Here is a 15,202-nt window from a genome sequence, read left to right on the forward strand (position 1 = left end):
TCATTTCTGTCAAAAATGGTATAGAAAAGGGTAAGGACGCGCAGCCTGCGTTTATGTGTGTGTATGCACGTGGCCAGCGGTACGAAGCGCAAGTCCTCGCGAGACGCGAGTACTTCACGGTCAAGCCGTCACGAGACTGTTTTTTTGGAATAAGAATTCTGTTAACTAAACATTTCAACTTATTGCTAAGTAAGTGAACATGCAAGGACAATATCAAGGACTAATTAGGATAATATATTTTCCTCATGGGTTTATTGTGCCTCGTATATTTAACATAGCGGTATAATATCTGTTTGTTCTTGTTTTTTTTAAGCTGCGAAGTCTACAGCACAAACGGACGTGAACAAGTTCACAACTACAACTATCTAATAAGCGGTCGACGTTAATGACGATGCAAATTATTAATTAAAATAGCAGGGATTTTACTTGTGTACAGGTACATATTTATACATCGTATTTATAATTATATACAACGTGACTTGCAAACTGATGTATGGCAACCATGCAGTCGGTGAACCTAGGACCGCTGAAAAGTTTAACAGCAGCATAAGAACTCCCTGGGCTACTGAATTCATGCAGTAATCAGGATATAACCAGGAGGCTTTTTTCTAGCTCTGCAGCCCCGGGGGGGGGGGGGGGGTACTCCCATGCGCCGCGGGATAGAATATGGTTTGAGGTTCTCGGTCCTGGCATTGTGTTCCGGTACCAAGTCACAGCAAAAAGCCAGCAAAGGAAAAAAGGGACAAACTGTACTATCCGTAAGTAAGGAAAGCGATATATAAGGATTGTGTTTTGCCGTGCGCGGTTAGCCGTTATTTGGGTCGTCACGGAACGCTTCTCCTCCCCTTAAATAAGGTGTCATTTTTCGGTTTTGGGCCTTAAAAAGGTATCAAATTTTGCTTTATTTATCCTTAAATAGAGTCAGGGTTTAAGAACCTTCGCGGCACACCCTGTCCGAAATTTATGGTAGTACCCCCCCCCCCCCTGGGCTCTGCAGCCGGCAGCTGTCTCCATTTGTAGCCGTTACAGTCATAAATAGGTCGTCAGTCAGTCATGTTCCAACTCAGAGCCAGTTTAAATTATAAATTGTTTTGCAGTATCATGCAACATTACCCCTTGAGTTAATCAGTTGAGTGTTTCCTCTGAAATCGGCCATTGAAATCAAAATTCTACTACGTGAACGAGCGAGATCGTAATTTCCGTTTAACATGTTTAGGACCGTCTAGTAGGGCCGCTTCACGTCTTGAACGTTAACGAATAAATATTTCTGACAGTGAGCGTTTCCTGGCAAAAGATGCCAGGTTAGACCCTGGCTTTGAAATCTTTATCGTTTTCTAGGTTGTTAGTTTCTATAAAATGAAGGTGGGTTTCGTTATCGACCCGGCGCGCAGAAACCTCGGGGCAACGTTCATGTTCTCGGTTATTTCCTGCCTTGGTATCGCTTCATTACCAGGGTAGAAACCAGTTTCCGCTTGGTCGTGTTCAAATGCAGGGTTACAAAGTTGTGTTGAAGTTGCTGGAACGGGGATTATCGAAGTCAAGAGACTGGAGGCTGATGTAAGATCAGAAGGAGAAGTGTGAAATACATGATCTTCGTTCAGCTTCAAACTGTCAGCCAATTGCAAACTCTTTGTTGTCAGGAGCTCTGGCTTGATTGGATCGCTGCTTTGAGCTGCTTCACTGTGGCTTTCGCGCATATTAAATGATCGCGCAGGTGGCTGGGGCGAAGGGATGATCACGACCGATCGCAGTTGCACGTTTTCACAACAGGGCTCGCGTTTTGGGCGAGACTTGCTTCGTACTTTACGCACGCCGCCATGCAAATTCTTTTCGTATTCTGTTATCCGGACCTTTTTGCAGCACAGACCCAGCAAAATCTTGCGGAATGTTCGCCGAAACTCCTCATTACGGAGGCCATAAACGATGGGGTTACAAAGGGAATTTCCGTACTGAAGCCATTTGTTTATCCTCCAAAATACCTGTGGTAATTTAATGAGCCCCTGGCATCCAGCACTTGCCCATTTTGTTATGCTGCACACCGATACTGTGAAGCTGAGGACGAAAAAAGGCGTCAAGCAAATAACAAAAAGCCCGGTGACTACAGCCACTGTTATGGCAATACGCAGATCCTAAAAAAAATAAAAAGTAAAATACAAATTATTAACCTGTCAAAATAATTTTGTCGTTGACGGGCGAGCCAGGAGGCAAAAGTAATCTGTGCGAAATAGAGATTCCTAAACTCCTGAAATAATGAAATCTCATAATTAAACTCTTCTATTTTCCGTCGGTCTATAACAAGGTACTTATAGGTACATTGAATTTTTGAAGGATTTCCCAAAGCTCAAAGCCATGTAACAGTGATACTAGTTAAAGGAAAGCTGTAGGAAAAGGACTCATGAAAGGAAAAACGAATACTATAAACGTGCAAAATACAAACTTGTAGTTAAATTTCCTCTTCTGTAATATAGAAAGATATTTTTACACAGATAAGTACTGTTTTTACTTGTTCATTCAATAATGGTACTTAACCCTCGGACGTACAAGCAAACTCTTCCCCCCCCCCTCGTAAAGGGGGGGGGGGGGGGGGTGCCCCCCCTTTTTTTTTTTTTTTTTTTTTTTTAAATTTTAAAAATTTTATTTTTTTTTTTTTTTTCTTTTCTTTTTTTCCCCCTTTCTCTTTTTTTTTATAATTTTTTTAAAAAAAAAAAAAAAAAAGAAAAAAAAATAAAAAAAAAAAAAGAATATTTAAAAATAAAAAAAAAAAAAAAATAATGAAAAATTAAAAAAAAAAAAAAAAAAAAAAAAAAAAAAAAAAAATAAATATTTTTTTTTTTTTCCAACTAAATATATAATATTAAAATAATAAAATAATAATAAAGGAAAAAAAAAAAAAATAAATTTTTATTTTATATTTTTTAAAAATTTAATATCGGGGGGGCCCCCCCCCCCCCCCCCCCCCAATTTTCCAGTTCCATCCGATCCATAGCCATAACATTTAATTTGTGACATCTAGCAAACTTCAAAGCAAATTTAAAGACAAGGCAATAATCCTCCAGAACGTGTCTACTGACTATTATAGGTAGACTTGGTTTAATATTTTGTGTTCGTTTATTTTCTTGGAATTAATTTTGACTAAAGAAGTTAAAATACCTTTTTAAACGATCCCCCTTCTCTACCACGCACATGCGCTCTAGCCACGTGAAATATCGTACAATATGCTACCAGTATAATGGCGAGTGGAACAAAAAAGAAGACCACTGTTACTACAACTGTGCCATGGAACACGTCCCATAATTCTATAGTCGTTCCAGCCAATGTCGCCAAAATCCATGCAGCCAAGATTATGGCTACGAACACCCCTGGAAAAGAGCAAAAGTTAAATACATTATTGTTTAACTCTCTGTTATTTTACGTTCTAGCTTATCTTGCAATTGTGTCGTAGGCTTAGTATACATTTAGTATACATAAACTGTGCAAACCTAGTTAAAACTACAGTACAACCATGCATGGACTCTAGTGTTGGGACGATAACCATTTTGGCCTTTTCATTCGGGACTTAATATACTGCTGATAATATAATACGGACACTTCCCTAATACAGGCAGTTGGAGTCGATCCGAAGGAGACCAGAATTCATATAAATCCTACCTCTGTAATTATGGTCACTCTTATTCCGGGGGCCGAAGGGGGAGGGGGGAAGAGTGGGGGGGGGGGCGCGGCGCCCTCCGAAGGGTGTCTCGGGGGCGGGCTCGCCCAGGGGGGGACGGCAGACACCCCACCGGAAGGGGCCCCCCCCCCGGGCTCTTCCGCCTGGTCCCTTTGGTGTCCTTATTAAAGAGGTTCGACTGTAGTCGTTATAAATGGAATAAAACCGGAAATTGGGAACGAATCAATCCATCATGAAGATATATAAAGACAAAATCTTTTTACAGTCAGAATTTCCTCACTATTGATTTCACTGACTAGTTTTGCACTCAAGGCGCAAATGCTTCGAGAGTATTTTTAAGATCAGTATATTTAAGCTGTAAATTTCTTCATACTTTCTCTACATACATTTTCTGAGGTTGCGATGTTTTATCGGCCTAAGCAGCGAGTAACATCTTTCCAGACTGATGGCTGTGAGATTTAGTATCGAGGACACCCCAAAGATTACATCGAAGATCACATACGACCTGTAGACTGCTGGTCCTATGGACGAAAACGTTATGGAGAAATACACCCATAACGGCAATGAGATTGTTCCAACCAACATGTCAGCGACTGCTAACGACATCAACAGGAAATAAGTTCTTGTTCGCAGTCGCCTATTGACGTAGAATGCGCCAATCATAAGCGAGTTAGCAAACACGATCATCACGGCAAGGATGCAGAGAAAGAAAATGTCGACGATATCAGCGGCAGTCAAATGGGGGGTAGGAGGAAACCCGCCACTCGGCCCAGGTCCCGCACCGTTTGTGTTGTTTGTTAGGTTCCCGAATGTAGTGTTGTCGACCATTATTGGTCACGTTGTCTGAAATTAGATCAAACAAATAAAAGACTAAATAAATAAATTGACAATCAATTTGATTAATTAAGATCAAAAATCAAACAAACAAACAAACAAACAAACAAGCGAACGAACGAACGAACGAACGAACGAATGAACGAACGAACGAATGAACGAACTTTAGAACGAAGGAAGGAACAAAAAAAGCAAATAAATACTTGAAATTTGCAAATTTGCATAGAATACAAAGCCACGACTCCGTCAATGTTTGGCAATCTTCGCCATGCAGAACTTCAGTGTCCCAATTGATGGCTTCGTATTCTATGCCCAGCGTAAACCAAGGGTTGGGTTTAAGATCTATAGCGCCCTTTTGTATCGCTTAGCACTTCTTACTCAACATATCATAGTTTGAATTGGCTGAGTTGAAAACAAATTCGGACTGCTGTCATGTGGTGTTTTTAAAGATATTGACTGGCTGCCGGTTGTTTAGCCATAGCGATTACAACTTCAACGACAAAAACAAACACGTGGATCGAAATTCAATACTCGTGATTTGCCACCTTACAAAACGAGGAAATTTTCCTAGCGAACCAGAAAAACATCCTTCGATTAAAGTAGTTATTTTGCATTTCCTTGAAAACTGCTGACATATTATTTTCAGCCGATTTTGCATTCCTTTCCAAAGAATTACATTTTCGATACTGCTACGTAGAAAAACTATTCTCCGGCCGCTTGGTAAAGATTGTATTATATCCTGAAAAATAAGCTCCATTCTCAGAGTATGTCTCTGTTTTTCCTTAAAATTTATCCATATATCATTATTGCGCACATTTTAGTTTGGAACACGTTAAAGGCTGATTTCCAATCATTATGATAGAGACAAAGAGTGAAGATGTTGGCCAAGGCTCAGAATATAGATCGTTCAAAATAGCTGCGAGTGCCACCGAGATAGCTCAATTAAAGGACGTGTAAAGCAGTGGTCACCACTCGACAAAAATCCAAAGGAAGACAAGTTTTAATTCAGTTCGATCGAGATAACGAGAAATTCGCAGTAGACGTTGATCAAGATCTAGATGTATAGAAAAGCCACCAAGAAACTGACAAACTACTGGTAAAAGCTTATAGAAAGGCATGGAATTATATATAAAACGAATACTATAAACGTACAAAATACAAACCTGACTACTGATGAGATCTTTATTTTACCTCTGCGATATTTTTTGGACTATAACAGTTCTAGTAGATTTATTAAAAAGAAAAGGTGACAATTCAAAAAAAAAATTGCCTCGACGACTCGTGCTATCAACAAACTCTGTCCTCAGCAACGTGTTGATAGACGTTGATCGAGATCTAGATGTATAGAAAAGCCACCAAGAAACTGACAAACTACTGGTAAAAGCTTATAGAAAGGCATGGAATTTATATATAAAATCACGAATTGTATGACGGTGCGAGAAATGCAAATGCAAAATGAAATGCAAATGAAATCTTCGAGATCGCGTCTGCATTGGAAAACTGTGCCGTGTGAAAAACCTGACTACTGATGAGATCTTTATTTTACCTCTGCGATATTTTTTGGACTATAACAGTTCTAGTCAAAAGATCTTATTAAAAAGAAAAGGTGACAATTCAAAAAAAAATTGCCTCGAACTTGACTCGTGCTATCAACAAACTCCGTCCTCAGCAACGTGTTGATGGACGAACGCCAAGCAGGTGGTCGGTTTAGTTGAATCGAGAAAAATAAATTTAAAAAACCATCATTATAATCATTTCATCGGGCATTGCGGCGTATTTTGCGGGCTAACATGGAGAATTCAGCGGGCTAAAATATATTTTAGCCCGCTGCCGTGGACCAATAATTAATCAGAAACAAGAAAATAACGAAGCCAGCCAATCAGAACTGAAAACCATTCAACTGTTCGCGCCCTTTTCTTGCTGGCTGGCACAAGCTGGCATCACTTCAAGCTTTGTTTAATTTGAGTCGAGACGCTTCCATCTGCAGTTAAGCTTTATAACGACAAAATTGTTGAAGGACTGAACGGGGAAGCAAATTCTCAGTCTTCTCAGCTAGATGAAGAGGAATTTAGAAACTTAAAGAAGAATCCAGGCGGCGAAGTAAATGTAAGTTTGTCTTCATCGAGCGAAACTCGCTCAGTCGAATTTCAGGCATATTCCAAACTGCCAGTTCAGTTAACAGCACAATTAATTTAAACACTTCTAAATGACGACTATTTCTTTGCTGCCGATAGAATTGAAAATGAGCCTGAGTCGGGCCAAAAACATATTTACGCCCGCGAACATCAACTCTATTGTTATAATAAAATGACTGGATTATTCTTTCCATCTGACCTGAATTTCGAATTCAGCTTACGTGTGGGATTCCTCTATAATGTGATAACAAAAACCATTTGTATCATGATGATAAAAGATAATAGTAAAGTTTTCATTCCTAAAACGTTTGTTATAGTGAACTGATCAGTACAGTTGACATGTTGTTCTTCCTCGAAAAGAATAGAAAGCAAGGATGGCTTTCGGTGAATTTGTCACGTGTTTTCAAGTTTCTGACGCTAATAGACACACTTAATAGATAATTACGATATTCTGCCTTTGAAAAAATCATTGTTTTGGTCGATGAGTCGATGTTGTTAAACGTCCTCATTTTGAAAACCCTGTCACTCGAAGGTCACCCATTTCAAACTTTACCTATTGTCATGGTTAGGGTTTTTTTAAGACAATGAAGCTTTTTTGGCCTTCCTTAGCCTTCCTCCTCCTTCTCACCTTTAGCTAAAGCGAGATTCCTTTCCCGTCATCCAGCGACAAAAACAATTGCTTGTATAGCCAGGCCCGTAGGGTGGATTCTAGTGAGGCGGGTTCTTTTTTAGGAGGTAATTTTTAGCGCTGGAGGCGCTAACACGAGCGCCGAAGGCACGAGCCTTTGGGGGGATCTGGCATGCCCCCAGGAAATTTTGCAAGGTTAGGTTCTCTCAAGTGTTATTTCCTGCATTTGGACATCATTTCTGAGGTGGGATGCATTTCAATCAATATTAGCTCTTCGGAAAGTAATTTTCATTCTAAAAAATTCTGAAATGTCCAGAAATGAGTAGGGGCATTTAGACAGTTTTCAAAACACAAATATTAAAATTACATGCAGGGTGGATGAGTGGACAAGAAATTGAAAAATGATGAATTATCTGACATGTGTTATACAATTATGTGTTTTAGAAACAACTACTGAACATGTCCACTTCTTAGCAAGTACAGAATATCTGTTTGTTCCCGGGGGCAATTCTACTACTTTTAGAAATTTTGGATAGGATTATTTTGCAATGCTTACACACTGTCTTAGACTAAGAGCTTTGTCCAGAAATCCACAAAACAACAAATGTGCATGCTTGCTTATCCAGTCAACCTAACGCTAATTCCGATTGCCGCGGGCGCTACTGCAATGATGGAAAGCAAGACGAACATCAATTAACCAATCCAGAAGATTTGAACTTCTCATTATAGTGCCACAGTGTTGCGGCTTCCTCCGATAATCCTGGCAAGGAAGGTAGTCGTCCATGTAATCGACCGGTCACAGTCTTTTGATTGTTTTATCTTTTCAACCCCCTAAAAATGCCGCTAAGAGCTAGAGTTGCTCTCGGCTATCGCCTCGAGCAACGCTTACGCTTCTTTCGTGTTCTCCACTGAAACTTCCCGCGTGCATCCATAACTCGATATACGCACGCTAAGCATGAACCAATTCTTAAATCGTTCTTAATAGCTGCAAGCGCCACTGAGATAAAATTGTAAAAAAAAAATAAAGCAGTGGAAAACCCCAAGAGAAAACAAGTTTCAGTTTGAAAAACTGTAGCGAGAAATTCGGAGTAGAAGTTCTTCACGATGACTAAGATATACTGGGAATCTACTGTACCTTAATATATTGGTTCGTGAAAGATAGTAAGCTGATCCTGAGCTCGTCTCGTCTAAGCTTGTAGTTTGTTAGTTGTCGCAGCAGCAAGCGCAATAAAGAAAGTATTAATTCATAAAAAGTTTAACATCTGTTCCAGAACAATTTGCAAGAGTTTGACAGTCAACGTCAAAATAAACTATTTCGCTTCTGCCTACATTGACATGTGATTTTTATAGGATACTGAATATCGACCCTTAAACTCGTGGATAACCGGCTAAGTAGAAATGAAGCCAGGATGGTCAAGGAAGGCTAACTTCAACTGAATCCCGTTAATTTTATTTCCTTTTAGTTTCATGAGTTATGTTTATCGAGACTTCAGTTTATGTGAAACTGAATGATCGTGAATGATAGTTGACATTTTTTTTGCAATGCGGAGTCTATAACGTCAGGTTCTGCCTGGTTCTTTTCAGCTTGTCTTTTTAATTTGTTCCCTTATTTGTTCCCCGGCGTAAGAGGGAGTTTATTTATTCGCTTAAGGAGGGACTTTTAAAAGGAATAGTAGTTTATAAAAAGGAATGAAGGGAAGAAAATTATTTTTGGAACACCAACAGACACTGAGTTGACCCCCACGCAAGAGCACGCCAGCTGGTTATCAGGGGACTGTCTGGTGTCCGTCTTCTAATTTTTAACTTAAAAATTTTGTATTTCTCTACATTTTTACAAAGAAAGAAAAACTCTCTAAAAAATCTCCAAAAATCGCCCAAATATTTACACAACACCCCTAAACATAGATTTAAAGAACGATCATTGGGTTTTTGCATTGCTTAAAAAGCGAACGAGATATTTCCAAAAAAAAAACATGTAAAGCGATAGAAAAAGAACTTTATGTCAAGTCCTGCCTTAAATAGAAGCCCAACTTGACAGCATTAAAGTTGCTTGATCTCGCAAGAGTTAATCATTTGCCGTAATATGAGGCCTATCATATATTATTTTAACAACAAATAAACAGCAATCTTATATCTTACGGCATAAGTGATCTCTATTTATTTTTAGTCTTACTGTGTTAAGTATAGTTTATTTCCAAGCATCGCACCCCGCGCACCGGCTTACATGAAAATCTCAAGAATAAAAAATACCGCCATGAATAAAACGAAAAAAAAAACACGGTATTGTTCTATCATTGTCATTTGATAAGTTCTTAGCAAAATTGGTTTACCGACCAAAAGTTCCGAATATGTAGGTGCATTCTAAACAGCCACACAAAAAGCAGTATGTTTTCAGCATTATGCATTCTCTTTAGCAAATGGTTATGTGACATGCGCCAAGCAAGATGATCCGTTTAGTTAAATCGAGAAAAATAAAGCAAACAATAAAATGACCAGTCTTAATGGACTACTGTTTACCTCTAGACCTGAATTGTAAATTCCGCTCAAGTGTGGGATACGTTTGTAATTTGATAAACGGATAAAACAGTATAATGATAAAGATAATAGTAGAGTTTTCGTATCGTCGAACTTTTGTTATATTAGTTCACTGAAAAGTACAGATGACATGAATAATAGCCGGGGCGATAATTTCAACCATTTGATTCGAAACGGGGGAATGGTGATTTTTCGAGGAAGGAGATTATTTGAAGTAAACGTTAGTCAATATTAGTATTATTTGAGGACGGATATAATTATGGAAATTTCATCAGTCTACGTGTCTAATAAAATTTTATTAATACTAGTTATGCAACCAAGAAAATATAACTGGTGACAAGTGGGATATTTAACAATTATTCCACGAGCGCGCGTTCGATATGAGATGGTAGATACTGTAGTCAACGAGGCGCATAGCGCCGAGTTGGCTGTAAAGATCTCATATTTAACAAGCGCGAGTGGAATAATTGTTTTATTATAAACGCCCAGAAGAATTGCAATTCTTGGTTTTCATGTTACGTCATAAAATTCTGAAATCAAAATTCACTAGGCCGTTAAGATAAACTAAAAATATATCCCTTTTTGCAAATTTCCACATCGATAGTGTCATTCGTTTTTTAAACAGAGCGTTTTGAATATTTGATTTCTCCGTCGTATGTGACATCAAGCTGACTGCCCCTGACAAAGCTGTTTTTATTTTTAAAAAAACTTTTCCTTTCCATTTTGTGCAGATTGAACATTTCAGATATTATAAGTGGTGTTTATGTGAAAGTGTACTAGCTTTTAAGCCAAGGATAGCCGCTGTTGTAAACAGAATTGAGTTCCAGATGGTTTCTCTGACATCACGGCGGCCATTACTGTGTCCCTCGGAAGGACACAGTTATGGCATCTCCATACTAAGCTTTTTAAATTTGCGTGGAAAGGTTCGGCAAATAACTCGCGAACGATACACCACACAGACCTGAAACTTTGAGAAATTTTTTATCTATTTATCGTCTATAATATTTGAAATTCATAGCTTTTGTAGTTGAATGGTTTCGAGTTTATTTTTTGATTGCGTGACAGTGAAAACCAGCAATATTTGAGCTCTTCACTGAGCTGATTTCGTTGACGCGTGTCGGCTACCTTATTTGTGGCCAATGGTATATGAGCTCATATACCATTGCCTATTAAGCAATCAAAACTCAGGAATTGCAATATATATATACCATTGCTAGTTTTTAATAATCCATAGTATACCACGAGAAAGTGTTGTGTAACCATTTTATACCATGCCATAGAAAATACGCTTCAGTAAATTTCGCCGAGAATAAGATCGCAGCACATGATGGGAAAATTGGGTTGAATACCGTCGGATATACAACGGCTTTCCTGTATTCTGATTGGCTGTATTTACTATGGCATGGTATAAAACGGGGTATACGGGGGAGGAGCCTTTTAGCTGATTGGTCATTAACATGTACTGATGTACGAGTCTCACATACAAGACAGGCAAGGCTGTAAGTTGTCGATAGAAAGCAAGGATATAAATTCATATAATTTCATTTTTTGGTCGACGTTGTCGTCGTTGTTGTTAAACGTCCCTATTTTGAAATCCCGCCAAACTCACCCAAAACAAACTTAACCTATTGTTATGGTTAGAATTTTAAGACAATGAACGGCTTGCAGTCCTCCTCAGTTGAGGATTTTTGCAAACTGCAGACATGCAAACTGTACGGAACTTGTATGGCAACCGTTCACTGGTCGGAAAGCTTGGCCGACTGAAAAAGGTTTACAGTGATATCACCAGTAGCCAATAGAGGGATAGGAGAAAACCCGCCACTCGGCCCAGGTCCCGTACCGCTTGTGGTGTTTGTTAGGTTCCAGGATGTAGTGTTGTCGGCCATTATTGATTAGTTACGTTGTCTGAAAATAGATTCAAATAAATGAATAAATAATAAAAAAAAAATTGATAAATTGATCATCAATCTGGTAAATAAATATCGAACGAGAAACAAATAAACAAGTGAACGAACTTCGGAAGAACTAAGGAACAAACAAATAAAAAAGAATAAACAAATTTGAAAGTTTGAATAAAATACGAAGCCATGAGTTTGTTTAATGTTCGGTAATTTGCGCCATGCCGAACTTGTGTCCCAATTCATGGCTATGTGCATTTATTCATAGCGCGCGATTACAATTACATCTTTAACGCAAAAACAAACAAATATCTCGAAATTCAATGCTAGAAAATTTTCCTATCAGTTATAAATTTCTTTTCAGATTCCGAGCGAACAAGAAAACATCGGATCCTTAGATTAAAGTAGATATTTTGCATTTCCATGAAAACTGCTCAAATTATTTTCAGCCGATTTTGCACTCATTCTACATTCTGCTACAAAGAAAACCCATTCTCAGGTCAATAAATTTATAATTATACCCAGAAAAAAATAAGCCAAATTCTCAGAGTATGTCTCTGTATTTTCTCCAAATTTATCAAAATCGTAATTACGCCACATTTTAGTTTGAAACACGTTAAAGGCTTTTTTCTCGTTAGCGTTCGAGATAAGCAGTGAAGGCGTTGGCCAAGGGTCATAATATAGATCGTTCGAAATAGCTGCGAGTGCCACTGAAATATATTAAAGTGTTACAAGAGAATTTTTCGTAATTCAGTCGTTTTTGTGTTTATCCTTATTCGGCATTTTGAAACCTTTGAAAAAACCAACAGTAGAAATACAGTGAAATAGTAGAAATTCATCTTTGTTGTGAGTTTGGAAATTGTACACCTGTACATATGCAGCGTTGTTCGTCACCACAGTTAATTTAGCCTGAATATAAACAATTTGGTAACTTATTCTTTTGACTTTTCCGTTTATTAGTTTTATATAAGTCTCTACGGAACCTCGCCAGCTGAACTTAGTTTCCTTAATGAAGTTTTATTGCTTTTTATTCAGAGAATGCTCTTAGTTAGTTAGTTAGCTGAGCAAACCAATTCTAGAAATATTACAAGCTTTTCACTTTTAATTTCCTATGCTTGTTTTATCTGAATTTAAGTTCACCATTTCTAATTTCAAAGTTACTATTTTTAATTTTGTAAACTTCCTACTGTTGATACAAGTTTGCTGTTGTAATTGCAATCGTTTCCTTCTTTATTGTCAATAGAAGGCTTTTTCACATTATAAACACCTTATTTGTAGCAACGAGATATAAGGAGCGATGTTGTAAACGTTTCTTTGGTTAAGTAATAAACAACGAGCTCCCCCCCCCCCCCCCCCCCCCCCCCCCCGCGAATTTCAAGGAAGTTCAAAGCGTTTCCTGCTACAGTTGTTTATTACACAGTGGCCAAAGGAAAAACTTATCGTCACAAAAGGAAGTGTAAAGCAGTGGGTAAATGCAAGGCCGGGAAAACAAGTTTCAGTTCAAGATAGCGAGAATTTAATTCGAAGTAGACTTTCATCGAGATATAAGGAAGTCGAATGGTAAATTCGACACTTCCAAGACGGCGAGAATTATATCGTTTCTGCGAGCTAGAGCCTTGAAAAAGAAATCGGGAATCCGAGAAGGCATTCGAGAAAAATTCGAGACTACTATGCCCCTTGACTAAAATTCTGCAAAACGCACTAGTTTTTGAGGGACCATTCACAACCCCTAGATATCAGCGTAAGGGTGGGGTGATGCTACTGTACCTTAATCAGTAAAGATAGTAAGCTGATCATGAAATCGTTTCGTCTAAGCTTGTAGTTTGTTAGTTGTCGCAGCAGCCAGCACATAAAAAAGAAGTATAATTTCACTACTGTGTAGAAAGATTAACATCCGTTTCAGAACGATTTGCATAAATTTGTTCACTTTTGTCTCTACCTTGACATGAAATTTTATAGGATATTGAATATCTGCCCCAAAACTCGAGCGAAAATAAATACCGCTTGAATCCCCGATACTCGCAAGAGAGTTTGTCATTTGCCTTAATATGATCGAGTACAATCTTCTGAATAGTTATTAACGATATATTTTTAACAATAATTTATATTCTACATAAGTCAGTGACTTTTTTTTAATTTCGGTGTTTGATCGCAGTAAAACATGATTAATAGTTCAAACCAAAAGCTGGTGCTGGTTAATGTGGTCATAGTTTTCTCTATTTATTTTTATTCTCACTGTGTAGTTTATGCCCAGCCAGGCATTGCGCCGCGCGCACCGGTTACATGGATATCTTTTAATAAAAAAATACTCCCTGAATAAGAAGAAAAAAACACATGGTATCATTCTATCATTGTCAGTTGATAAATCCCTAGTCATTTCTTAGCAAAACTGGTTTACCGATCAAACGTTCCCAATCTGCAGGTGCTTTGCACACGGCAAAACAAAGAATGTTCCATCTCAGTATTTTTCATCCTCTTCAACAACTGCTAATGTGACGAACGCCTTTTAGGTGATCCTTTTAGTTAAATCGAAAAAAGTAAAGCAACCGATGAAATGACAGCTCTTGATGGACTACTGTTTACATCTGGACCTGAATTTCAAATTCAGCTTACGTGTGGGATACGTTTGTAATTTGATTAAAAAAACTGTACAAAGAAAAAAGATAAGGGTAACGTTTTTTATTATTATTGCTAAAACGTTTGTTATAGTTCACTTATCAGGACAGTTGACATGCTGTTCTTCTTCGAATAATAGCCGGGGCAATTATTTGGTTTAAAGGTGGGCGATTATTTGAAGTAAAAGTTAGTTAAAATTATTATTATTATTATTATTATTATTATTATTATTATTATTATTATTATTATAATTATTATTATTATTATTATTATTATTATTATTACTATTATTATTTCAGGAAGGCTGTTATTCTGGAAAATACATCCGTCCTACATGTCTTATAAAATTGTATTCAACGGGGTATACGGGAGAGGATCCTTAAAGCTGATTGGTCGTAAACATGTATGTGTCTCACAGACAAGGCTGTAAGTTGTCGATAGAAAGCAAGCATGACTTTTACTGATTACTCAATAACCAATAAGCCATAGAGATATAACCGGAATCTGCGCAGTTTGGAAATACGTCGCTGAATCGGTTCGCGTTTCTTTTAGAATTGCAAATTTCTAACGCTGATAGGCACACGGAATTATTCATAATTGCGAGAACGCTGATAGGCTCACGGAATTGTTCATAATTGCGAGATTCTTAACTTTGATATAAATTCATCATTTGTTGGTCGACGTTGTGTCGTTGTTGTAAAGGTCGCGGGGATACCTACAGCATTAATAAATTCATGAATCGAAATTTTGCTTGACCTGCATCTTTTATTATTTCTCAGAATGAATGCCATCTTTTTATTTGGTAGATTGCACTTAACGGCGATGTTATAGCTCCGTTAGTGCCAAATTGGGAAGAACATGTTTTTGTGGCAGAGTTGGCGGAACGAGT

At 37.9% G+C, this 15,202-nt stretch overlaps 1 protein-coding gene across 1 annotated transcript; it reads right to left on the minus strand.

The window, feature by feature from the left end:
- Positions 1-1,349: 1,349 nt before the first annotated feature.
- LOC144642186 (histamine H2 receptor-like) lies at positions 1,350-4,495 on the minus strand. The gene is made up of 3 exons (XM_078501170.1): positions 4,054-4,495; positions 3,151-3,359; positions 1,350-2,129 (listed from the first exon to the last, which is right to left on the minus strand). Exons 1-3 carry the CDS (start codon positions 4,493-4,495, stop codon positions 1,350-1,352), a joined length of 1,431 nt encoding a protein of 476 aa, XP_078357296.1.
- Between the last annotated feature and the right edge of the window lie 10,707 nt (positions 4,496-15,202).

The sequence above is a fragment of the Oculina patagonica genome, chromosome 2 (genome assembly GCF_052425735.1).
Source record: "Oculina patagonica isolate OP01 chromosome 2, crgOcupat, whole genome shotgun sequence".
In the NCBI taxonomy this organism is placed as follows: Eukaryota; Metazoa; Cnidaria; class Anthozoa; order Scleractinia; family Oculinidae; genus Oculina; species Oculina patagonica.